The sequence below is a fragment of the Diachasma alloeum genome, unplaced genomic scaffold, assembly GCF_001412515.2.
Source record: "Diachasma alloeum isolate Michigan unplaced genomic scaffold, Dall2.0 Dall_scaffold_00180, whole genome shotgun sequence".
In the NCBI taxonomy this organism is placed as follows: Eukaryota; Metazoa; Arthropoda; class Insecta; order Hymenoptera; family Braconidae; genus Diachasma; species Diachasma alloeum.
The window spans coordinates 2,901,271-2,929,231 of NW_021680346.1; the positions used below are offsets into that span (position 1 = coordinate 2,901,271).

The 27,961-nt window shown below is 36.5% G+C and overlaps 3 protein-coding genes across 3 annotated transcripts; all 3 read left to right on the forward strand.

Moving 5' to 3' along the window:
- The first annotated feature begins 741 nt into the window (after nt 1–741).
- Nucleotides 742–4,015, forward strand: LOC107045198 (glutamate receptor ionotropic, kainate 4). Its single transcript, XM_029126582.1, has 9 exons — nt 742–895; nt 976–1,142; nt 1,217–1,576; nt 1,678–1,793; nt 1,864–2,034; nt 2,204–2,457; nt 2,527–2,735; nt 2,794–3,062; nt 3,681–4,015. Exons 1-9 carry the CDS (start codon nt 742–744, stop codon nt 3,877–3,879), a joined length of 1,899 nt encoding a protein of 632 aa, XP_028982415.1. The 3' UTR covers nt 3,880–4,015.
- A 1,067-nt stretch (nt 4,016–5,082) lies between these two features.
- On the forward strand, nt 5,083–8,669 carry LOC107043763 (glutamate receptor U1). Its single transcript, XM_015265379.1, has 8 exons — nt 5,083–5,466; nt 5,540–5,655; nt 5,950–6,120; nt 6,176–6,429; nt 6,697–6,905; nt 6,967–7,235; nt 8,245–8,439; nt 8,513–8,669. Exons 1-8 carry the CDS (start codon nt 5,083–5,085, stop codon nt 8,643–8,645), a joined length of 1,731 nt encoding a protein of 576 aa, XP_015120865.1. The 3' UTR covers nt 8,646–8,669.
- A 1,797-nt stretch (nt 8,670–10,466) lies between these two features.
- LOC107044180 (ionotropic receptor 75a) lies at nt 10,467–21,152 on the forward strand. The gene is made up of 10 exons (XM_015265975.1): nt 10,467–10,672; nt 11,964–12,127; nt 12,208–12,570; nt 13,881–13,996; nt 14,086–14,256; nt 16,081–16,334; nt 17,627–17,835; nt 18,853–19,121; nt 20,109–20,303; nt 20,909–21,152. Exons 1-10 carry the CDS (start codon nt 10,507–10,509, stop codon nt 21,036–21,038), a joined length of 2,037 nt encoding a protein of 678 aa, XP_015121461.1. The 5' UTR covers nt 10,467–10,506; the 3' UTR covers nt 21,039–21,152.
- The last annotated feature ends 6,809 nt before the right edge of the window (nt 21,153–27,961 follow it).

Here is a 27,961-nt window from a genome sequence, read left to right on the forward strand (position 1 = left end):
TCGAGGAGACGATTGATGGAATTCTCCTTTGTTCACTAATGATACTTAATTTTTCTCTTGGGATTATTCCTCCAGATCTAACGGATTTCAAATCTCGAATCCCTTAAATTGAACTCCGAAGTTGATAGGGAAACTCGCCTATGTGGACACCGAACTGTTCATGACTACAGAACGAATCTCTGCAAGCCACGAATCAGCTATAGGAACTCAGTAATCAATAACTCCATAGTCCAAAGCTTTCATTATCGTTAGAGATGCATTATTTCATGCATTTTCTGAGACTAGGATGTCGTGTCTGAATTTCAGAGGGATTTGATTGTTAACTGTTTTCAGTTCTCCTTTTCTGCGACTGTAAGCTTTGCTTGTCGTCAATTGCTAAACAGAGAGTAGATCCATTATATCGGAACAACACCGAAGGAAATTAAAAAAATTTCCTAGGCAATTGACAAGTTGTCTTGAATCATTGCAAAGCTTCCCAGACAAGAATTGCATCTCCACATTCATTGGGAACTTCACAAATTTTTGGAAGACTTCACCATGTGTTAGAAATCTAAAAATCTTCGCTAGAAATTTAGACAAATTTATCACATCTCTCTTTTCTGTGAAGTGTTGAACACTTTTCGACTTTGCATCAAATGTAGTATTGAAAAAATGGCCCAGTTTGTTCTCCAGAAAATGCAAAACCTGGAGTTGTCAACCCCAATTGATGCTAGATCATCACTCACAAATTGCTCAATTAAAATGCTCATAGTAAGCGTTATTGCCGTTCTCATCTTCAGTGTTGGAGTGAGTGGTGACCAAGAAATGGATAAAATCCTGCAGAGTTTCATCGTTGACGTGATTACCTCTCTATATGCAAGCTCAAGTTTCACAGTATTTCATTGTGCAAAACCAGGTGATGGATAATAATTTGAAAACCGAGAGAGTCTCAGATGGCTGTGAGAGCCCTTGCTCATATGATCGCTTTTCTTTCAGACGACATCACTGAATTTTCTAGATTCATGTCAAGGCATTATCAGTTGCATGAGGTCGCCACTATCTCTGAAGCCTACAAATTCCGCTTTATTGAATCTCCATTGTCTCATCAGAACTTCTACGTCGTTGACCTGGGCTGCGCGGGAGTTCATGAACTACTCATTCAAGTATAGCACTCGAAATTGTCCATAACCAAATTCCAATAAATTATCAACAACATAGTTAGCTTCATCATTTGTAGGCGAACAATACCGGAAGTTTCGTCGGTCCAACGAAGTGGTTAATTCTCCAAGATTTACAAACAGATTCGAATGCCACCGCCAATGAAAATTTTCATTCAGGTGCAACCGATCAAGCCGAATTGAGAAGCGTATTCGAAGATTTTCATGTCTTTCCAGACAGCGAAGTCATCGTAGGCCAAAAAATAAGCGATAATTCTATAAAAATCTTATCAGTTTATCGCCCTAGTCCCGTTCGCAGTCTCATCATCGAAGACAGGGGCACGTGGAATAGTATTGATGGTATTCAGCTCCGGGATCATGACGTCTCGTCGAGAAGAAGAACGGATCTTCAGCAAACCCCGTTGAAGGCGTGTTCTGTGGTGAAATTCTAACATTCCCGATCAATAATAATCATGCAGGCGTTGTATCACGGTTCCCACATTGAGCAGAAGGTATTTCAGAAGCTACGCTTTCATTTCAGGTGACGCATCCGGATACAATGAATCATTTGGAAGACCTAAAGGACAAGCAAGTCGACGTAATCACAAAAGTTGGATATGCCTTCTCGAAGCTGCTGGCGGCCCGGATCAATGCAACGTAAATACCTGTCTATTTTGGTCAAATGTCACTCAATAAACGAATAGAGTAACCCCAGCTGATAATTTAGAGTCACTTTCACTTTCGCTGCAAGTTGGGGCTACAAGGAGAAGAATGGAAGCTGGAGCGGAATGATAGGAGAAATTGATCGCAATGAAGTTGATTTTGGTGCTACTGCGACATTTATAATCGCATCGCGAATAGACGCTGTTGACTTCATTCAACTATACACACCGAATAGGCACATGACTGTTGATTCGTCTTTCAGTACTAGATATATTGCCAAACGCTTGCTGGAGATTTCCCAAATACTTTGGGAAATATGCAAAGTGCTTTGGAAGTTTTTCAGAATTTGGCTTTAGTATATGTTTTCTGTTCTAACTGATGGCATTCAATGTTACTAATTTTAGAATACGATTCGTCTTTCGACGTCCTCCGCTGTCCCACGTCAGCAACCTTTTCACTCTGCCATTCACTGAGAGTGTTTGGATCGGAATTTCCGTTCTTAGTTGCATCGGCTTCGTGGTATTGTATTTGAGCATGGCTTGGGAATGGAGAATAGTGAAGGATCTGTCGCACGATGAAAAATTGACGGGAGATCTGGAGATAAAGCCTGCTTTTGGCGACAACTTCTTGATCCTGATTGGAGCTGTCACCCAACAAGGTGATGGTTTCTGGGGGTTTTATTTAAACTCGATGATCTGAGTTCTTGTAACATGCTTTGCATCTTCAGGATCAGCATATGAACCGCGGAGTGTTCCAGCGCGGATAGTCATATTCATGCTTCTGGTTTTTTGTCTGAGTCTGTACGCAGCTTATGCTGCGAATATTGTAGCGCTTCTTCAGTCCACATCGGATTCCATAAAGAATGTTGAAGATCTGATGAACAGCCCTTTGAAACTCGGCATCCAAGATATAGTTTATAATCGTCATTATTTTGGGGTGAGTCGCAAGAATCATCACGACTATCTCACAATTGATGATCATATTTTAAAAATAGTCCTTCGAAGATCCTTTAAGGAAAGAGTTCTACGAGCGCCGCATCAAGAAACAGAAAGACATTTGGCTTTCTCTGACAGAGGGTATCGGTAGAATGAGAAATGAATTGTTCGCTTTTCACACGGAGCTTACTTCAGGATATGATGTTGTTCAAAGCACCTACGAGGAAGACGAGAAATGCGGCTTCGAGGAAATTGATTATCTGTATGTCTCTGATCCGGCGTTCGCTATTAAGCGTAGGTCACCGTATCGAGAGATCTTCAGAGTGGGGTGAACAGATTTCTCTTATATACTCCGTTTTTAATATATTTGTCATCAAGTTTTTGCAATCAAACAATGACGGAATACAAATTCCCGACCATTTGAGTTACCATTCAGACCACCAGTCGTCTTTAGGGTTCATATGTGGTAGCACGTCTAAAAAGCTGCTGTCAAAACAACTCCACCGTATCCGCTACATGTTATTTTTGTCAGCAGGTTTTTCAGCTTTGCTTACGTCCTACTCACTAGCCCCTGAGCTCAATGACTGATGCTCTTCCCTACACCGTTGCACCTTTTATACTCCACCGCGGTGTAGTGGGGGAAAGTCGAAGAGTGGGGAGCACTCTAGATGTCATCTGTAGGCTGATCACAGCCGGTAATTTCGATTTACCAACTTACCTTTCTGTACAAGAAATTTAGAAGTCCCATAGAGGTTGTAATTGAATTGAAGTGATAACATTATCTCTTGGCGACTGATAAAAAACATAGACTCAATGACCCGCCAATGCGTCCCAACAATTTGAACCAAACGCAATTTGAAAAGATGCAGGTTGAAGACTGAATAAACATGATAATTTTAGAAATGGGTTCAATTCAATTCATTCTGAATCTTTCTTTTCATTTCAGGGGTATCTGGCTACAGGAAACGGGTATAAAAGAACGTTACATCAGGATTATGTACAATAAGAAGCCCCCGTGCAACAATCAAAAGAAATTTGTCGGTGTTGGTACCATCGAATGTTATGCTGCTTATCTTACTATTGGTTATGGAATGCTCCTCACGTTTGGGATCCTGTTATTCGAAATAATCTGGTCAAAAAGGTGAGAAATCGCCCTCATTATCATTCATAACAATTGCAAAAATTGAATTTGATCAATTTGGCGCAGTAGCTTCAATCCTATCGTAGCTGATAACACACAAGTCAACACCCAAGAACCAGAACTCAATGAACATACCTCTTCTACTGACGTGGATCATGAAGATCAGGCGAATTTTGTTATTGATTGAATGCAATGTTGATGAGATATTGAGAGAAATAAATCTTCTTGTAATAAAGCAACACTTGAATCTTGTTATTTCTCCTCCAATTCCATTTTCCTGAGTCAATTTAAGGTTTATCGCAAGATGAACTGTCCGAATTGACCGTGAAATCTCACCAGAATGGTAGCAGTGCGCAGTCTCTTTCTGAAAATCGAGACTCGGGGCTAGCTTACATAATGATGAAGATGCAAACATTTAGTAGATAGAAAATTGAGTCTCTTGAATGACAACCACGTGAAATACTCGGTTCTATCTTGGAAGAATTGATTACTTTCCAATGTATGCGAGAATCGAGGGACTGGAAATCAATATTACAAAACTCAGAAGTACTCATTACCTCTAATCCCATGTTTTCTTCTCTACTTCGATGTCGTGCTGGAATTGACGAGATTTGATTATCAGTCTGCGGCGAGTATACGTCAGAAATGCATACCAACAAAGGAAGGAATATCGCCATAAAAATGATAGGAATAGCTGTCTTGTACATTCTCATCTGCAATGTTGAGTACAGCGTCACCCACGAATTTGATGAAGTTGTTATGAATTTGATCATTGATGTAACAAACTCTCTATATCATCCCAGTTTTAGTGTCACTGTGTTCCTTTGTAAAAATACAGGTGACGGTTGTCTGATTGAAGCTATAGGATGAATTATCAAGGGCATAATTGACATGTCTGTTATTGTTCCAGATAACGCCAAAGAGATTTCCCAATTCTTGTCGCAGAACCATAAGCTGCACACAATTGTCATGTTCTCAGAGGAGTATCAGCTGAGCTTGGTTGACTTCAAGTTGAGTCATGAAAATTTTTACGTACTTGATTTGAACTGTCCAGGATCTCACGATTTGATTGTTGAGGTACTCTTATGAAACTTTCTTGCTAAAATATAACAGAGACTTGAAGGAAAGTCAAACGAGTTATCGATAATTACGGGGAATCAATATTCACTTTAAATTTTGTTGGGGGACGTGACATTTTCATGTAATGATGTCATTAATTGATCCATTCTACCGATACCAGATAAATGAAAATAAGATGTTCAGTGCTCCTGGAAAATGGCTGATCCTCCAAGAGTCCCGATCATCGTTTCCGCAGGCAGATCATTCTGCAACTCCGACCAATGAAACCCAGCTAAGAGGCGTATTCGAAAATCTCAACATCTTTCCTGACAGCGAAGTTACTATAGCTCAGAGAATCGAAGACACCGTCGTAAAACTTGTGTCCATATATCGTCCGAATACTGTTGCGAACCTGATATTTGAAGACCGAGGCGTATGGAGCAAGGGGAATCATATTCAGCTTCACAATAATGAGGAAACGTCACGGAGAAGAACGAATATCATGCAGACACAGTTGAGGGCAGCCGCCGTGGTTAGGAAAATTACTTAATATGATAAGCGATGCGATAGAACTCATGTTTCGGGTTAATGACGTGATATTTCAGATAACAAACCCAAATACAATGAATCATTGGGAAGATTTCCAGGAGAGAAGAGTGGATGGGGTGTCTAAAGTTGACTATGCTTTCACTAAAGTGCTGGTAGCTCGCATGAATGCAACGTAAACAGTAATATAATTCAGTAGAGAATTGTTAAAATGATTCAAGTCGGTTTAGCCCTTAGCTGAGTTTTGGAGGAATATCTCTGAATCTAAAGGAGATAACGACGTTATCGTAATGACCTTTTTTGTAGAGCGAATTAAGGTCTACCAAAAAGGTTATGACAACAATTTTGCTATCTCCCTTAGATTTCGAGATATTCGCTGAAAACTGGCCACTAGCCCAAATCTACTAAATTCGCTCTTATTCAATAAGAATTGATGGTTCCATCAAAATGATATCCTTTCATTATTTAGAGTACACTTCACGTTTACACCTACTTGGGGGTATAAGTCATCAAATGGTAGCTGGGATGGAATGATCGGATCACTCCTTCGCAACGAAATCGATCTAGGCGGTACTGGCATATTCATCACTGAACCTCGACTCGAAGTCGTCAGTTACATCAATCTTTATACACCGACTAGGTATGTCCGAACTAAGATTTCACATCGGATCTATATACAATTTCTTTCGATCCAGAGTAAGATTCATATTTCGGAGACCTCCGTTGTCATTCGTCAGCAATCTCTTCGTTTTACCTTTCGCCAGAAATGTCTGGTTTGCGATTGTAATCTTCTGCTGTCTCGGTTACATGGTTCTATACTTCAGTTTGTCCCAAGAATGGAAGATGATTGAGAAAATACCTTATGAGGAAAGATTGTGGGGAGATTTGGAAATCAAACCTGCGTTTGGTGACAATTTTTTGATTGTGATTGGTGCTATCACGCAACAAGGTGAGAACTACTGTAAAATATTGTTACGGAATCGAATGGTTCAGTCTATCTTCTGCCCCTCTTTTGTAAAATGAGAGAAAGATGATTGTCATTCAATCTTTGGGAATAACTTCATGTTTGATTCATACTTGTTCCACGATTGATTGAAGAACTGGCAACAAATACGCCCCTTCAATTAATCCCGAGTTATTACTTAATTGAATACCATAATATGATATTTACACTGTAGCAGGTGTAGCTAGTCATACTTTATATTCATATTTGCAGGTTCCGCATATGAACCGAGAACTGGCCCAGCCCGTGCTGTAGTCTTTATGCTGCTGGTCACATGTCTGAGCTTATATGCAGCTTATACTGCTAATATTGTAGCCCTCCTGCAGTCCTCTTCGGATTCGATAAAGAATATCAAAGATCTGATGGAGAGTCCACTGCAATTGGCACTGCAGGATATCGTTTACAATCACTATTACATGGGTGTAAGTGATCAGTTTTTACTAACAGAAACATGCACTGTGTCCTAATATCTTCAATCATCAGAAATTCGATGATCCACTGAGGACAGAATTCTACGAACGCCGTATCAAGAATCTTAAAAATCCGTACATGTCTACTGAAGACGGAGTTGAGAAAGTGAGAACCGAATTGTTTGCTTTCCATACTGATTTAGTCATGGGGTATGATGTCGTGAAGAGTACTTACGAAGAGGATGAGAAGTGTGGTTTCGAGGAAATTGATTATCTTTATGTGTCGGATCCAACTTTCATAATCCAGCGACAATCGCCTTATGCAGAAATCTTCAGAGTTGGGTAAATATCTCATCTTTTGGGAATGATTTTTGTAGTTCTTCTGTTTGCCTTGTCACGAGAGGTTGCTCAAAATTTAGTTGAACGAAGGATTTTGTTCGGTCCTTGTGACCCTTTCTCGAAAAGATTTCGACACTTCTTAATAAAACAAGGGTATTTCATTTTCATTTTTAAAACAAGGTTATCTCAGAATTCTCNTGGGTAAATATCTCATCTTTTGGGAATGATTTTTGTAGTTCTTCTGTTTGCCTTGTCACGAGAGGTTGCTCAAAATTTAGTTGAACGAAGGATTTTGTTCGGTCCTTGTGACCCTTTCTCGAAAAGATTTCGACACTTCTTAATAAAACAAGGGTATTTCATTTTCATTTTTAAAACAAGGGTATCTCAGAATTCTCTATAAAACTCATCTATCTCAATTTTCCGGGGAAAACTCATGTAACTCAGACGAAATAAAAAAAAATTACCTCAATAACTCTGATGAAATACTGTTCAAGTGGTACTCATTTAATATGTATAATTCCCAGAGAATTTAGCAATTCTTTTATTTTAATTCCATTCCTCAAACTTCACGATACTCCCATACAACTCAAATTCATCCAGCTGTCAAAAACATGAAAACGTAAGTGTTTGAGAATTAATTCCATGTGGCACGTGTGGATCAAGATGTTTTGAACAGATACCTCCGATACCTTCGAATTATTCTGATCCTACGAGGCGTAGTTATGTACCTAAGTCCTGGCTACTCTCACTCTCTCAATTTCTTTTCCCTCTATCCGTATTTTTATTCCGAGTTATAGAATTCCATATATGTCCGTTCGAAAACTCCACTACCTTTCGTTTCAGGAGATGATTTCAATTTTCCTACTGATGAATTCTGGATCGGGGAAATAGAAGCTTCCTCGAAGTTTCATAATATTAGAGCCAAATTCCACAAAGCTCGAAACTTTGAAGACATTGTATGATTTATAATATTGCGCAATTCAATTTTTTCATCAATTAAATCTTCTTGCAGTGGCCTATGGCTGGGGGAAACGGGTCTAGCTCAACGTTTCATTGACAAAATATACCACAAGAAGCCAGAATGCAACAATCAGAAGAAATTCATTAGTGTTGGTACTGTCGATTGCTACGCCGCTTATCTCGTTATAGTTTACGGATTGGTAGTGACGTTTACGATACTCTTGTGCGAAGTGTTATGGTTCAAGAAGTTAGACCCTTAATTTTGAATTTCTCCTCATCACAGTCCCAAACATTTTATAAAACCCGAAATATTTCCGCAGTTTTGATAAGAGATCTTCTGAAATCGACGACGAACCAGAGAATCATGACGTCGCATCGATTACAAGCGCCGCTGCATCTGATCAAACTTTCGGAGAGGAACTGAACTCTACGATACTTGAAGAGATAATGTAGAAGATTATAGTGGAATAGTAATAGTAAATGGTTGAAGATGTGATAATCGGAAATGCATGGAATAGCATTTGTAAAATGTCCATGCGGACATAATGTTTGCACAATAAATTTGATTACAAAAGTCATGCTCATGCTCATCAATGTTTAAAACAATACCTCGATGTAGACACGTGTCGTAGAAGCAAAAGCTGAGCTTGGCATAATGTGTTATCCCTTTCGAAAATTCAGCGGAGGCAAGGCTTTTTTCGGGAAGGAACCGTATTAGCCTTTTTTAAATCGGAATTTAAATTTCAGGCCCGGGTAGATTAGCTTTCGAAAGTGATATTGGTTGTTTTTTTTATATGGATACGTCTATGGTTTCAATATGGGGGGTCATTTTGGGAAATGGTCCTTATGTGCAGCGCCATCTATCGTAATTCTAGAAAATTCTAGACGTTTCGAGGTAATTCGAGAAGTTTCTTGAAATTTCGAAAAAATTCAAAATGTTTCTAGAAAATTCGAGCGAATTCAAAGAGTTTCCAGAAAATTCGAGGGAGTGAAAGGAGTTTCTAGGAAATTCGAGAAAGAAGGAAAGACCATGGACAATTTTTTATTTTGATAATCTGAAATGATCTCCAATTGCTATTCAGTTTTACATAGCCCAGGAATCTTCAAAAATTATCATTGCACAATCAAAAAAACGTATAAAAAAATCTGAAGATTTTCAAAGAGCGTTTTTGAATAATATTGGGAAATAAACCCAATAGGGAGGAAATTGCAAATTAATAATTTGATGTATCTAATGGCTATTAGGTCGTCATTCGTCACTGCAATCGATGGCTGTCAGATCGTTAGTTACTATGATAAATTATCCATTCACTATTTCCTCTCTATCGCACTTATTTCTTAATCTTTATTTAAAACATTGTTTGAAAATGTTCATTTTTTTCTACTCTTTTGATTGTACAATCATAATTTTTAGGGACTCCTGCCTGATGTAAAATCCAATGAAAATTGTGATATATTTTACATTATAAAGATGGAAAACAATCGAGATAACGTTCGAAAGATAATCCACCCAGGCCTTAACCCCTTCTTTATTAGGCCTTTCTGTTACGAACCCTGATGTGTACTTAATATCACGAAGATTCGATAAATTCTGATGCATGAAAAATTATAAAACGCATTAAAAATTGAAGCTACACTCTCCAGCTTTCGAATGGCCTTGGCAGAAATGGATTATCTGTCACAGTTTTGGAATTATCCAGTGTTGTACAGAATCATACGTTTTCGCTTGGGTGCAAATACGTATATGGACCCCGTTCTTGAGGGGTTAAACTGGAATTCTCAGATGGACCTCGTCGAATCATTCCCCCGCGTTATGGCTTTTCTTCTAAAAAATGTCGAAGTAATTACTCACCCTTGGACAGTAACCCACAGCCTTGCGATGCGCATCAGATGGCTACACTATTTGTACTGAAGCAACAGAAAGGCTCTTAAACCCGGAGAAGAAACAAGTATAAGACAACGTGGGAATAGCAAACTGATAAAAGACCCTTAAACACTGTAACACTTTCATTACCTCAGAAGTACAGGCGCAGAGCGCCTCCATGCTATTATCCAGCAATTGCACGATACCCCTTGTCATTAGGCTTGAATGCCTGAAAGCTTTAACCACCACCTCCACTTCCTTTGTTTGCGCAGCCAACCCTAGATTATTCGCCATTCGGTCGACCGTCTCGACTTGTAATCCAAGAAATATCAGTTTTTAATCAACATAAGTTCATTGCAATAATCAGGTAATCGTATCCAGTGCAATTTGGCTGGCCAGAATGCTGGGCGCATCCCGTAATCTGTAGCTATTGTGTTTCCGCGGAAGTACATGATGCGTGAAATTCGGGCAATAGCTATTGCCTGGATATTACTTAATTTGTTGGCCCGCGGGAGATCCGATCGGATCGATGCAATCATTGGAAACTTCATTACTGATGTGAGCTCATCACTTCTCGTCTCGTCCAGCTTCACTGGGTTCTTCTGTATGGAGTCAGGTGATGCTAAGACTCCATAAGTTTACAAGTGAAAAATTGGTCTTGTATTGCATATAGTATAGGTATTTTTGCTAATAACTTAGCAATATGCTTCCGAATGGTTATTTTGCACATAATTTCCTTCTATCACGTATAATTCATTGTTTATTTCATTTTGTTAAATTGAATAAGATTTCTTTTCAACTAATTTTGTCAGATTTTCAACTCAGTTGAATGTTATCATCATCATTATTCTTAGTATCCCTTTCTTCTATACAACCGATTGTCTTTTTTACGGTTCTATCTCTCCCCTCTGCCCTTCGATAAAATGTTAATAGAAAAATTTTATTTATACATACTTGAATGAATTTGAAACATCACATTTGAAGAAACCATCAGAAAGCTCACTTTCAGGGAAATTCATGAAAAATTCGAAATTTTCAAAAATCATAAAAATCAAATCAACCAATATATCTATCGTAATCATCTTTTAACTTCGACTTAGTGGCATTAAAACAAACATTTTAAGCTATGATTGAATTTATTTGAAGCATGATATTCAAAGATATCGTCGGAATTACCATTTTCAAAAAATACAAAATTTTTGCAAATTTTCAAATAAATCAAAATAACGATTATTGCTATCGCCCTCATCTTTGAACTCGGTCAAAAGGACATCCAAACAATTTTTTAAGCTATCATTTAGTCAGTTCAGAACATTTTTTTAGTTATCGTGGGACAATCGATATTCGAAAAAGTTCGAAAATTAAGAAAACTACATTTGAAAAACAAGATTTAATTCCATCCACTCATTAGCGAACAATTGAAGAATAACTTTGTTACATACACATACACATACGGACGAGGTCTAAAAATTGCATTTTCAGACTTTTCAGATCATACTGGATCGATATAACACAAAAAATCCAATACTTGAATTTGATTTTTCCATTGACTGTTGTGTTCTATCAAATTTTGAGATTTCTTTGGTTTAAGATATTTTTGCAACAATCTTTGAAGAACTGATGGGTTGATAAATAGAGAATAAATGAATGCCCTGATGAAGAACACTTTGTGTGTTCAAAACGTTGGCAAATAATGGAAGAATTTTTTTTTTTCTTTTACGATTCTCTCCTTTTTTCAATTCTTATTAAAATTACTGCTATTCCCGTTAATGGCTGCAGAAGTAGGAGTTTCTTTTACGTTGAATTTGAACAATTTCAAAGCTTAGATCCGGAAGCAAAAACCACAAGATTTCTTCCTTTCTCTCCAGTCATAACAAATTGGAGATTCATTTTGGGTGTGGTTGCAGACGACATCGTAAAATTCTCAAGACAAATCTCCCGGAACTATCTCCTGCACAAAATCGCATCTTTCAACGATTCAGATCTGATTGACATCTCTCAGATCGCCACTCACAATCATTACTTCGTTGTTGATCTAGATTGTCCGGACGGTGCTGACTTCCTCATTAAGGTATTCTCCTATTTATAGTCATTATCTGCCTCTCACGATAGTATCTAAGAAGTTCGAAAGTCGCAAAATGATGCCTTTAGGCAAACACAAGAAGACTGTTCATCGCACCTGCCAAATGGCTCATACTTCGGGATTTGCGGAATCAGGATGAACTGCGAGGATTACCTTATCTGCAATCGATGGTGGAAATGAACGAGGACACGTTGATCAGCCTGTTGAGCAACTTCGACATCTTCCCTGATAGTGAAGTTATCGTCGGCCAGAGATTGAACGAAACTACCGTACAGCTGTCGTCACTGTATCGTCCCAATTCTGATCACAGCCTGACCATCGAGAATCTAGGGAGCTGGGATGACGAAGGTGGTCTGTGTCTTTGCAGTCACGATCAATCTTCGAGGAGGAGAGTCAATCTGCAGGGGACTGTTCTGAAAACGAGTCTCGTGGTGAGCTGTCTACACTGCGAAAACTAATGTCTGAATTTCAGACACTTTAGTAGACACTTTTCAAACACTTTTGGGACGATTTTGTAGACACTTTTGAGACATTAAAATATGTCTGAATCAATGGAGGTATTTCAATTTCAGACACCAAGATATCTGAAATTAAGATACAGACATCAGTTTCAAACACAAGCGGTGTTTGGAATTTTCAGACATCAATTAGATTGTCAGACACTTTTAAAGATTCTGCCAGCTTAACCCTTGACTGGTCACCATGCGAGGGAATAGACCTTTTCATTCTGAGAGTCACTAGATTTGCGGACACTTTTTTCCCATGTTAATTCCCCTAGGATTTGCGGACACTTTATCGAATTTACACATAAATCATGGTTTCTGAACGCTCAAGTGTATATCATTGTAAAGTTCAATATTTATCAGAATTTTCCATGGTTTTTTCGGAGATTTTTACGTTGAATGAACGAAATAAATATTCCCCCTAGATTTCCAGAATGAAAAGGTCTATTGCCGCAACACGTCATTTCATTCACCTTGCCATCAACTGGTTAACCGGAAAAATTTGAGAAAAATTGAATTCGTCAATTGAAGTATCTGGAAAATTCTAGTACTTTTTTTTTCAATATTGTATCCTTAATTCTGGGAGAAAAAAAATTATTTCCAGTAGGTGAACAATTTTTTTCCGTGTTAAATGAAATTGCCTGTTGCGCGACGTTGCTGGCAACTCGCTAAACGCGCCCGGGAAGTGTAGAGTGGATTCGGCAACGCTGGAGCCTAAATAACATGGCGGCACTCTCCCGCGAAGGTGACTAAAGTCGCATTTTCCCGTCAGGTGACCAGACTAGGGTTAAATTCAGATGGTTGTCAGACACCTAGTTTTTGCAGTGAATGAGTCAACTTTTCAGACATGAGAAATATCTTAAAAAATAACGTTTCAATGGACTTTGCTGTCTGAATCAAGTGAGATATCTTAATAGTGAAATGTTTGAATCGCTCATAAATAACTGAATTTCTGATACAGAAAATATCTGAAAATAAATACCTGAAATTTTTCAAACACAAAACATGTCTACCATCGTTTTCAGACAGAAACGGTGGTTGAAATTTTCAAACATTAGTCAGATTTTCAGAAACTGGAAGATTCAGACGTTTTTTACCATCTGTCATGTTAAATTCAGATAGCTGTCAGACACCTTGTTTTTGTAGTAGATACGCAATTTTCAGCTGATTGATCTTGACCAAATTTCGAAGATCTCGTAGATTGAGTGAGTCATCTTGATGACCTGTGAATATTCCAGATGACAGATCTCAACACGATTAATCATCTCACCGATTACCAAGATAAGCTGATCGATGCTGTTACCAAAGCCAGTTATATGTGGATCGTGTATCTTTCGGAACGGATGAATGCAACGTAGGTGTATCCATCAGATTTCAGAGCTAAATCGCTTTGAATCGCGTGATTTTAACGTAAATGAATTGAAATTTCAATGTCCGATGTAGCTTCAACTTCACGGTGGAGCGCACATGGGGGTATAAAAATGAAGATGGCAATTGGAACGGGATGATTGGACTATTGGACCGCGGGGAAATTAATATCGGAGGCACTGCGACTTTCATGATATCGCAGAGAATCGGAGTTGTTGATTATGTTCAGTTGTATACACCGACAGGGTACGTCATTATAGGGCCGTGTCCTAGAAGAAGATACCACGCACGAAAAAATTTGATAGACAAACCTAGCGAATTCGTTGGAAAATTCTATTGGATTTCTATTGAAATTTTTATTTGCGTTTGGCCGATTCTATTGAAATGTTCGGTAGAAAATATTGAATAGGAAAAGTCAATAGAATTCAACTTTTCTATTCAACTTGTTCTGCTGTAGAAAATATCTTCAGATATTTTCCTCGGCTCCAATGCTCTAATTTTTGTTCATTCTATTTTTTTTTTCTTCTCATCAAGTAAAGAAAATGAGAAAATTTAGAAAATTTGAGTCGAGAAAATTCTATAGAAATGATCTCAAAGGCATAAATTATATAATAACTTCTATAATAAATTCTATTGATTTTTTCTGTTGAATCCTTTCTATTGAACATTTTAATTGAATTTTCTAACGAATTCGCTAGGTTTTTCTATTGAATTTTTTCATCTGTGACATAATTCGGGAGAATGATATTAGAATTTAAATTCAAATAGATGTAACTCAAAGTTGTGAACAATTAACATTTTGCTTCCGAATGCAAGCTTTGTAATCGCTTAAATTGAAGTTTCACTTTTTTGCATTAGGGTAATTAAATATGGTCTAAAAGGTCTGAATATGCGATTTTTAGAAAATATCTCATGTATGCATATATGTATGTGGTCCTTTTCGTCATTTTTCATAAGGAATCAATCAAATTGCATGAGTGCTTTTGGGATATAGACTTGAATAAACTCTATTCATTGACCACAATTATGCTGAATAATTATTGATATTGATTCATGGTCCCGACTAACTTCTGACAGAACCTGGGGTAAACTCTGGCTAAATCCTGAATAAACCCCGAGGGGCTGGTCACTTAGGAAATCACTGGACCACTCGACTGGAAATCAAGGAAATCACCAGAAATCAATGGAAATCACTGGAAATCAAGTGATTTCCATTTTCGGTGGTCATTTCTGAAGATTTCTGGACATCATCGGAAATCAACAGAAATCATAAAGAAATCAAGTGATTTCCGAAATCATTAGAAATCATTCATAAGTGTAAAATTGAAATTGATTTTGGAGTTTCAAGTCTGCAATTTTTGTTATGGTATCGGTGCGTTCGACATCATCCAATCCCAAAATGTGACGCTATGAAATTTTTGACATCCTTACGTATTGTAACGTCATGTAAAAAACTGCTATTATCGACAGATTCCCCTTCTGTGGTTCCGAAATCATGATTGCTCCGGTGAATTCTTGAAATCAAGAAATCATTAGAATCTGCGAGAAATCAGGGAAATCACAAAAAATCAAAAGAAATCATGATTTCTAATGCTGATTGAGAAATCACAAAAATCATTTGAGAAATCACAGAAATCAACAGGAAATCACAGGAAATCATTTGATTCTGGAAATTACTGAGTCACTCGATTGAGGAGTGACCAGCCCCTCGATAAACCCTGATTAAATTCCGGCTATACACTGATTAAACCTTGATTGAACCTTGATTAAACCCGGACTGAAAACGAATTCGAGTCTTGAGAGAGTCTGACTGTAGAATGATTTGACGAAATGAAATAATTCGCAAAATTTTGATGACATTTCAATTGATGATAGTACTATGGCATGAAAAAATAGAAGAAGAGAATAGTGAAATAAGAATTACAAAAAGAGAATCCATTCTAAAGCAAATTGCTAATTTATTTGCAACAATAACTACTCATTTATAAAAGAATGCAATTATCCACTTGTTGAATTCTTCAAAGCGCTCAATTTGGTTGTTAAATTATTTACAATAATTGACAAGTTTAGATCGAGATTCTTGTTTCGACGACCTCCATTGTCATACGTCAGCAACATCTTCACTCTCCCCTTCGCCCGCTCCGTTTGGATCGCCATCGTAGCTTTTCTAACCATCAGTTTCGGGTTTTTGTATATAACCATGAAGTGGGAATGGGAGAAGATGCAGGCAATACCTTTGGAATCCCGATTGGGGGGAGATTTGGAGGGGAAACCTACTGTCACTGATAATCTTCTCGTTTTACTTGGTGCTATTTTCCAACAAGGTACACTAGTGGAAGAATTTAAATTCAATAAACTCTATTCATTCACCACAATTAACATCCTATTTTATTGAATTTTTTTGAGTTTATTGAAGTTGGCAGAGGTTCATACCTCTGCCAAAGAAAGATACGTTGAACAGGGGAAATATCGCGTCGAGAGGAACAGACTTTTAAATTGATCGATTCAATGACAGAAATTCATTCTTGCCAGTAAACTAGCAATTCACATTTTTTGGTCTAATGTCTTAAATTAAGACGCCTTGAAGACACTAGTTTTTACTGTCCGTGCAACAGATGTTCTCTCGGCAGGGGGTTTCAGGAATATTCAACACGAAACAAATTCATCACACAGCAAATTCAACACCCCATACGGAAAAATGGATATTCTGAAAATTATATATTTTATATATGGAATTGGCTTGATTTACATGTAAATGTTATATAAAATATAAATTTATATATGTTTCATATATATTTTATATATAAATATAAATTTATATATGTTTCATATATATTTTATATAAATAAAATATGAAATACAAATAAAAATGAAAGAAATGAAAAAATATAAAATGTAAAAATATAAAAATAGTAAAATATAAATTTATATATGGTTCACATATATTTTATATAAATCTTATACACATTCAAAGAATATATTAAATTGACCTGTATTGTATACTAGCGAACGCTAGATTATAGTATCTTAAATTAATTTATTTTATTTTCTTTACAATTTTTCTTTGCAATTAGATTAAATTAAATTTATTGGATTAAATTTATTAGATATTGGATTCCCATTGTAGTATACAAATTGTGGGAACAGGTTTTCTCATTTTCAAATGAAGAGATATTTATGTTAAATAATATCAGTATAATATAATAATTGCTCTCAATAAAATCATATCATGAAAACGAAAAATTTCGCTTTCATGATCTGATTTCATTGAGAGGAAATGAGAAAAAGGCAGGGAGAGATGATCAGCAAGAAAATAAAAATTTCGATTTTTCAATGTCTCCGGAAAGTTTTAAAATTGATCTATTTTTTCAAATAATGAAAGAATACCCATCAATTCAATTTCTATCCTCACATTTTGATAGAATACATAAAAAAATAGCAAAGAATAAAAATCGGGAATGAAAAATTTTATCGGATTAATATAATGAAATTGTTTATATATTTTTCTACGACGGGCCACCATGAATTCAACAATACATCCACCAATACAATTCCCTAGCGAATTCGCTAAGTTTTTCTATTGAATTTTTTCATACATGTCACCGTCATTTTGCAGGTTTCAGTTGTGAGCCCCGAACCATTTCGACGCGAATCGTCGTTCTCATGGTCCTGCTAATCGCTCTAAGTTTATATGCTGCTTACACAGCGAACATCGTGGCACTTCTCCAATCTACTGCAGACTCAATAAAAACATTGGACGACCTGATGAACAGTCCTCTGAAAATCGGGATATTCGATATAGTTTACAACAGATACTACTTCGGGGTACTCACACAGCAAAAACGAAAGTTTGAAGTTCACACACCTTTTGCAGACATTTTTCGGACACTTGAAAATTTCTGGATAAAATGAAAATTTGTCTGAATTTCAAACATGAATTGCGATATTTGGGCACCTGTTCGTCAGAAATTCAGACACATTTTCATTTTATTCAGACGTTTTTCAGTGTCTGAGATATGTTTACACGGCGAGAAATATTTAGTAGTAATATCCCAAAACCTTCAAAATTATCGGGTATTTTCCGATAGCTTCGTTGCAAACAAATGAGGGTGTCAAGTTTGGCAGGTTAAAAAATTTCGAGCGCTTGAGCGAGGGATTGTTCTGCAAGACCTGGCACGATGCTTTGTTTGCAGGGGAGCTTGAGGGAAATACCCGATTAATTTTGAATCTCGAGGGGTATTTGTCGGATTAGTTTTCCCAATCGGATTTTGGCCAAGCAGACTGCAGTGGACAACATCAGGAGGTGAATTGGGGAAGATTTGGACAAATTATGTTAATAGAATAACCCGCTTTCCATAGACTGTCAAATATAAGATTCTATCTGAAATGAGCCGAAAAAATGAAGAGCCACTGTGAAATATTCAGCTAAAAAAATTAAGAACTACTGCGAAATATTCAAAAGCTAAGAGGAAAGATCCGAAATAAAACTGTCGGCTAGCCTCAAATACTGCGCTCTGATTGGTCGAAATCCGATTGGGAAAAATAATCAATAAAAATTACGTCTTTTCCGTAATTGCGGAGCGAAATGTGGGTGTAGGAAATTTCACGGAACTGTCACGTCATTTTTACCTGAATCTCCTGTGAAAAATTCCGATACCATCACTTAAATTTTCTGAGTCGATTCCATAATCGGTGAGCGAACTGTGAGTTCCGTAGTTTTTACTGAACATTTCTCTCCGTGTACGAAAGGTGTGTGAAATTCAGACATTCGTTTTTGCTGTGCAATACTGATGATTTCATCTAGTATATGTAACACCGGAATATATGAAAGTATGATTCTAGGCGTTTGAGGATCCCGTGAGAAAGGAGTTCTATGAGCGATTGGTGAAAGATAAGCCGGCGGTTTGGATGCCCCTCGAGGAAGGAATTCGGAAAGTCAGAGAGGGACTGTTCGCTTTCCACGTGGATTTGGGGTTCGGTTATCAGATGATGCAGGAGACCTACGCGGAGGATGAAAAATGCGGGATCGAGGAGATTGATTACTTGAAGGTTTATGATCCGTTGCTCGTTATCGAGAGGCAGTCGCCCTTCCGGGAAATTATACGCGTTGGGTAGGTTTTTGGAATATGTTTAAAAGTTTCTTTGGAAATGCTAGTGTCGAGATGTGCCTTTCGGTAAAGAGGAATGACGACAATAATCAGGGATTTTCAAGGGATGTTTCTGATTCCAAACACAGGTTTTATAGGTTTTAGTCCAGGCTTTGAACAGAAAATTTCGAACGGAAAGAGCGAAAGGACTCGTGCCGTCTGCAGGGAGAGAAAAGTTGAATAAAAATTATCTAGAAAATCGTGGAAAATTTACTGTATGAAGGGTAATCGTGGAGCGCAATGTAATTCAATGAAAAAATGCCTGTTTATAGAGGATATTTTACGATCTGTTCGATAAAAAAACACCTCTATGGATGCAAAAATTATCGTTCTATACAGTAAAATTTCCTACACCGGTAGGGTATTTTTTCCATCTGAAGGTTCTGGGTTTGAGGCCATTGGACAGGGGGATTCAGGGGATGAAATTGCAACTATTTAGAGTGTCAGGAGAATTTTTCAGTCGTGATTACAATAATATTAAAATCCACTCATCACTAGTTTTGTATTTCAAGAAAATTTATTGGGTATGAGATGTCGATTAGGGAAGTCATGACAACCTGAGTGTGGAGACGCCACCGCAAGGTGGCGCAGTAGCCGAATACAAACGCCAACGACTCTCCATCTGTATCTCTACATCTAGACGAAAAAGCATAACTCGAGGGAATGATTCAAAGAGGTCTATCTTGGAATTCCAATTTAAATGGATCTAACTTAATTTTATGGTTTAAAAAGCTCTTATTCAGTTCCTTCCGCAAGAAAACACTACACGGAGAGAAAGTGTGGATAAAAATTAACTGGAAAATCGTAGCAAATTTTACGGTACGAAAGTATATATATCCATGGAGGGAACCCCATAAAATTGTACAATTTAGCATAATTCGACGGAACGACGCGCGCAAACTGCCCTATTAGTGCCCTCTGTTACAATTAAACTAATCGATCTTTCAATAGAGCCTTATGGATAGCTGAAACAGGGCTGAAACCTCGTGTCGCCTCGAAATTCTTCACTCAGAAACCACCTTGCATTGGGAGCACGAGTTTCGTGAGCGTCGGAATCATTGACTGCTACGTAGCCATGCTCGCCATCGTCTACGGCTGTGCTATCAGCGTTGGGATTCTCCTCCTGGAAAATCTGTGGCGAAGATGGTAAGGAACTACCGTGAAATATAGATTTCAACACGACAAAAGATCTGTCAATACATCTTTTGTCGTGTTGAATCAATCTACTTGTGGACAAAAAGTAAGTTTCCACCAAAACATGATAATTTCCGTAGTAGTAATTGTTCTCGTGAGACATTTATATGTCTTTCGGGTAAATAGATTCGTTCTACGGAGAATTATATGAGGCCCCGGTTTTATCAAGTGAATGTTATTGAGTAGTGTATATCTTTGTCCAATAAACACTTATTATTTCCATGGAACAAATGATAATTTCAAGAGGAAACTACTATTTTCTTGCCGAAAACTGTGTTATTGGCAAAATTAAATAATTTCGAGGGGATAATTTTTTTGGGAAAAAAATATTCTTTCCTCGTCAATGTATTCTTTCTATGATAGAAACCTATGGAGTTCCCTCAGATCAAATGATTGTCCTACAATAGATTAAATTGGTTCATTTCCCTCAAGTAAATCCCTTCCAATTCATCAAATATTCTCACGTGGATCTTAAAGATCTGTGACACGTCAGTGATGTTTTTTTCACTTCCTTCAATATTATTTTCTCTCTGTTCATGTTTGCGTATTCTTCTCAGTATTGGGGAACGTCGGAGTCATGATAACACTCCATTGAAGACTTCTCTTCCCGAATCTTCATTAACGAGAGACGAAAAGTCCGCAACACAATCATCAACAAGTCTTCAAATTGAAGAACTTTTCGGATAATCAATTTAATTGGTCATGAGAATATTGCAAATGTACATATGGCTAATCAAATTACTCTGCGTTATCGTTCATAACTGGAGAAGATGTTAATGTAATTGTATTGAATAGCGTAAGAACGACATAAATTATGTAAATAAATATGAATACGTGAATGATTACTTCAGAATTTTTTGACGCATATCTCACACCCGTGCTATTTCCATCTCGTTCAAGGCCTCGTATAATATTTTATTTGGACGTTTCAATTTTTTGCGGCGCAGATCGTAAACTCCGTACATATGTCACATTAAAGAGACAATTATCATCTTTTTACATTTTACATTATCCCCGATACCACAAGCATTGATTCCTCAGCGAAATGCAAGATCTTTTATTTTTTTATCTGAATGAATTCGAACTGAAATTATTCATAACTAGTTCAGTTTCTTCGATTCTAGTGGCTTTTTGTTTTCAACAAAATGTTTTGGCTTCAGGAGTTCGAAAATGCTATTTTTAGGCTATGTCCGAATGTGTGTGTGAACAATAATTATTTAATAAAATAATAATTATTTAACAATAATTTTATAATAATTAGACCACGTCCGATAATAATTTGATGATATTTAGACGATGTCCGAATATGTGTGTGAGCAATAATTATTTAACAATAATTATTCAAGTGAATCCAATTGTGATTTAAAATATTCTTCCCCATGTCATCTTCACCGAGTTCAATGAGATTCATTGCAATAATAGTTGCATCAATATTTAGGGAACGGTAAAAACGTTGGGGTAATGTTGGGACAATGTTGTCTACCAATGTTGGGATAAAATTGGCTGCCAATTGGGGAAATGTTGAATTCAATAAATCATTGAATTCGATTTAAAATACATCTTCATAGAAATTCCATTCGCAGCCAAATTGTTAATTTATTTAACAATTTCCCACTTGTTTAGTCTCCCAGTAGGAAACACGAACGGCGAAAAAGAAAGCTCGAAATTGATGCTTGCACATCACGAAGCTCTCATTATCCTGAATCATACGATGTATCCGAATACCAACTTATGATTATGAAAATTGTCTGTCTGCCTTTCGTGGATGTCGTGACTGCATTCTAGATTGGCTCCGACAATCAGCTCCTTTGACAATCCTTTTTTCTGTTCGATTCACCTTTTTGTAACTTCAGTTGAGTCTCGGATGTCGAAGGAGTCGCATCGAGAAGTGAATTCTCCACGAGAGAATCACGATCTTCTGGGCAATTCGGGATTAATGGGTTAATGGGTCCCGATACGAAATTTGGGGTGATGGGTCCAATCATTAATTCGATTCCTGATTATATCTGATTAAGGAACTTCCGCAGTAAGTATATGGGAGTAGAAGAAAATGGACTACAGAGCTGAAATTTTGAGAATATATTCTTTGAATGATTGCAAATATCATCCCGAAGTCCCAAAACGCTGAACCACGTAGATTGTTGAGGAGGAAATATGAAAAATGTGTCATTAACACCGAGTCCTATGGCACCACGTTTTCAAAAATCACAAAAAAATAATCGACAATGGAATGAAAATCCAAACGCTTCACGAATAGAACCGTATATATTTTAGGAACATATCCCGATAATTTCATTAGCCGTTACCACAGGGATTATTTGTAATTTATTGAAAATGTATGGCATTGTTTGGGATTTTAGTTACGTTAGGGTAAACTGATGGCTGAACATGGCAACGTTGAGGGAGGTCTGAGTTCGCGCGACGGAGGCCATCGTGTGAACTCAGCCAAAGCATATACTATAAATTCTATAGTACAGTATAGGATTTTATCGGGACACAGGAATACCAACTGCGGCGAACAAAAATGCGTGGTTGTCAAATCTCTCATGAAAATTTTCATTTGTTAAAAAATTCGGATAAATAATATTTTGGAATAAAAATCATTTGGAATTGATTAATCATGAATAATAAGTGTAAAGAAACCTAAACGACAAATTTTCAATACACCCGTGAACTTTTCGTCATTTCATTATTTTTTTTTTAAAGGATGCAGCGTAGTGTCGGAACCTTTGATCTTTTCCCCCACTCCATAGCCCCAAAATTTACTGCGGAAGTTCCTTAATCTCGAGCCAGGAAGACTCAAGACGAAAATTAAAATCGGATGATTGATAATCAATACACAACGATGGGATCAACCGATCCCCGGAAAATGGCAATAACTCAAAAAAAAGTTGGCAAATTCCAATGAGAAGAATCGAGTGAACAGAGAACGAGTCACGGAAAAATTAATTAATTAGCATTAATTTGGATCATCATGTAAAACTTGTACCTGAGGAACATGAGCCATAAAACTGTGAGTCTCGGAATTTACGCGAATCCTTGATGATTTTTTCCGCCAAGTTTAGATCATCTGGAAGGAGTTATTGATAGCCAGTGGCTTGTTAAGTTTCTTCAAAGTGCTCGCTGTCTCGAACGCAAAATTTCTCTAGCTTCGTGTAATATGCTAATTGGTTGAGTATCTTCCTCGAATGTTTAAGAGGCAGACTGTGTAATTATGGAGCTATAAGTTTTATTATTCTTCTGTTGTGGAGCTTGAACATCTGTCGGGGAGTGAGGCTGGTTTTTTGATATTTGAATCGTGGTTTGATATTTCAAGGTCGAAAATTTTATGAAATTGCTGGAAGAATGCATATAAAAGTCTATTTATGGAAGAAAAACTCATGCCTCGAATGTGATTTATTGTTCATTGTTCCATTGAATTGTGATGAATACACATGTCCTAGAAGAGAAGGCATAATTCGGAGGAGTGATCCAAAGAATTCTATCTTGGAATTCCAATTCAAATACATTCAATTCAATGTTACGCGGGAAAATGTTGTTTTAATCAAATGGATCATTTATTTCAAATAAACCATTTTGCTCAAAGCCATTACTATTCAAAGACCTAGATTTCTTTATGAAAATCGCGAAGCTCACAATCGCTAGTGATAGAAATGGATGAAAATTATGTAACGCGTAAATTTTGGTAATGATAACGTAAAATAATTAATTGAGCAAAAATGAAAATAAAGGGAAAAATTAAGTACTTAAGAACTTTTGTAATCTCTAGTTGGATAAAAAGGAAAAAAAGTATCTATTTTTAAAAAAGGTGAACAGCATGATCTGCAGTGCAATTTCACCATTCATCCTCAAGTGTCGAGGCTTTGAAACTGAGTGCATCCTCACAACTTCTATTGTAATTATGCGTACGTCAATTTACTTAAAAAACGCAAAATCTATATATTTTCCACTGCCATAGGGCGCAGTCCCTGAAAGGCAGTTTATTGAAATAAATAAATAAAAATAAATGAAATATACCGTTTTTCTTCTATTAAGTCATTTGAGAATTATTTTCCATAAATTAATTTTAACATTGTTCATTCATAAGAGTAAATAATTTTTTTAACGTAGAATTAGTTTGTGAAATTAACCAAATATTGTGAAATCAACCAGTAAGGATAAGCAGCCAGCAAAATTTTTTAAGTTAGAAATTCATTTTTGTATTGTTCTATTTTTGGTGTATTTTTTAAAATAGAGACTCGAAGAGTCAATTTAATAAAATTCCAATTTTTCTATTTTTTTCGCTTATTGACCTTGTTTCTCCCAAACATCAATTCTTCCTTGTGCAACTAATAAGAGAATTCCAAATAAGTTAACGAATTGTTATTTTGAGATAGTCTTAAAAATTATATTCACTTAATTTCATTCCACAAGAAATAACTTATGTTAGTGATTATTTTTCCAACCCAAATATCGGGCAATATAATTGGCCCATTCGACATCACGTGGTACAAGCTACAGGGTTTTCAACTGATAATTTTTTGATAATTTTCTCTGGTAGTTGCTATATAAAAAACAAAACATCATGCAGTCGAAATAACCCCTCGTCAAACTGACAGATTGAATTCAATTGTGTCGTTGTGTTAATTATACAATTTTCGTTTCTCAATTGTGAGTTTCGTCTCATGGTCCAATTATATTGCCCGACATTTGGATTGGAAAAATAATCCCCCGAATACCACACGAGCTTCAAAATTAATCGGGCATTTTCCTCAAGGTTCCTTGCACACAAACGAACCTATCGGAAAAAACCCGATAATTTTGAAGCTCTTGTGGTATTACAAGTGATTATTTTTTTTATTTAAGGCCCGGGTGTACTATCTTTCGAATGTTATCTGGATTTTTTTTATCTTTCGTAATCCAAAATTGTCAATTGAGTGGTACATCATGTAGAAATTCCCACAAATTATGATAGAATGATTTTTAAAAAATAGAAAAAAATCTGAACTTTTTCAAAGAGCGTTTTTGATTGAGATTCAGAATGAGTTGAAAAAAGTGGAAATTACAAATATCTGATTCGCTGTGATATGATCTATTAGCTGTCATTTTCCATGGTGGAGAACAAAACACTAACTCCTCATGGGAAGTGACAGCTAGGTATCTCAATTTTCAAAACAGTGGTATGTAGTCATCTGCCATTTTTATGTGATAAAAGTGTGATTAAAAAATTCTTCAAAATATTACACCTTTTTCAAAGGACCTTTTCCGTAATAAATGTCTCTGTACAGTGTGGGAAAAGATTTACGAAATCAGTCTTCCCCTTGCATGATATTGGGTGACAGGCCTCCATTTGTCACCGTAAATCAGATACATTTTTCAATTTCTTGTTATTCAACTTATTTTGAATATAAATTAAAAATGTTTTTTGAAAAAATAAAGAATTTCTTCTACTTATTTTTACTATTCCTTCATAATTTTTCAAAACTTCTGCATGATGCAGGACTCAATGGACAATTTCAGATTACGAAAGATGAAAAAAACATCGAGATAACGTTCGAAAGTTAGTACACCCAGGCCCTAACTTCTAAATTTCCTTGAGGTTTAGCCACCCCTGACATAACATACCTAAATATGGTTGAAGTAATAATACTTTGTTGTGTACTGCATAAATTCCTAGGCTCAATGAATTTATTGATACCTGTATTTATTTAGGAGTAATCGGGAAATATTTTACACACTCAAGTTTCATAGCCCATTAAATGTCAAGTGTGAAGTAAAAACAAAATGAATAGGGAAGAAGCTGAAAAGTTAATTATGGGCAGCTGCTGTTATGTTAGAGCAGCAGAATTTAGCACGAATTTACCTGAGTTATGACTTTCTAAATTTCCCCTGAGGTAGTTCTTTATTGAGGAAGGAATTGAGTTATTCCCTTTTGGAACCACAACTTTGAGTTAGATCTATTTGAGTTGAAGTTCTGAGCTGTCCAATTATGAATCATTCTCTCGAATTCAGGGACGCTGAGGCGGGGAAATGGACACTTTTAACTTTTTTTAAAACTGTTCATAACTTACTAATGAATTCACCAGTTGAGCCCAGTCTAGCCTTATAAGAACAAGAAAGAGTTGTATTTTACAAGAAAAAAATCCCGTTTCATCGACAATTCCATTCATTCTTAAAATTTTAAACAAGCAGGGGTTCGAGCTTATTTGACAGAAGACATTTGACCGTTACTTTTTACGCTATTATTATAATTATTATTTTTTCTTCTACCAATTCCCTTGGTAGTAAGCTTCCGAATGGATCCGTGGCGATTTTCTGTCCCTGCGACAGGCATATATATGATTTTTCACACTCTACACAATTTTCTGAAAGTGTCCGTAAACATAATATTTTCTCCATAAAATATTATGAAAAATTTCAATTATAAAATTCAATTACAAATAATCATTTATGTCATTAGGCCCGATAAACCGCGATTCTAACCTCGCTTTGTTCGGTTAGATCGCGGTTTTCGGGCCCAACGACATAAAATACAATATGTCATACGGCGATAAAAGCATTATCTGGCGAATGTGATTATAATCCGATCTAATCAGATAATACTTTTATCGCCTGATGACATAATCTACTATTTTTACTCTTAATGCTCATTTTTGATAGCATTTTATTAAAACATTCTCTTATAAATATCAATTTTGTTCTACTCTGATTCAATTACTTCCTTTGATTTCATGTTCATCCTCCCATAAGTAGTGATCTGTGTTGCAGAGGTTACATCCCGTCCAAATTGGCAAAAATCGTTCTCGTCCCATATTGTAGTCAATAGTTCTACTTTCCTTCGTTCAAAATAAGACAAAGTGTCCATATTACCCTTCTTTTCCCTATGTCTTTTCATCTAGAACAAGTCGATATGAGTATTAATCCTTGTGGTCCTTTGTAAATTGTCTGACAGCTATCTGAATTTAAGATGTCAGATGATAAAAAACGTCTGAATTTTCAAAAGTGTTTGAAAATTTCAACCACCATTTCTGTCTGAAAATGATGGTAAACATTTTTTGTCTGAAAAATTTTAGGTATTCATTTTCAGATATTTTCTGTCTGAAATTCAGTTATTTATGAGCGATTCGAACATTTCACTATTAAGATATCTCACCTGATTCAGACGGCAAAGTCCATTCAAACATTAATTTTTAAGATATTTCTCACGTCTGAAAAGTTGACTCATACACTGCAAAAACTAGGAGTCTGACAACCATCTGAATTTAAGACGGCAGATGACAAAAAACGTCTGAATCTTTAAGTGTCTGAAAATCTAACTGATGTCTGAAAATTTCAAACACCTTGGTGTCTGAAATTGAAATACCTCCATTGATTCAGATACATTTTAACGTCTCAAAAGTGTCTACAAAATCGTCCCAAAAGTGTTTGAAAAATGTCTATAAAAGTGTCTGAAATTCAGACAGTTTTCGCAGTGTCTGAAGCATGCCTGTGACGCTTATCTAAACACGAGACCATCACCTGGCTCTGTCGACGTTCTATTCTCATTGATTAATCCAGAAATCACTGTATCATAGTTTTAATAATTAGTAAACTGTCCGCTCCATTACTTCATCAAAAGGGAGAACAAGGAA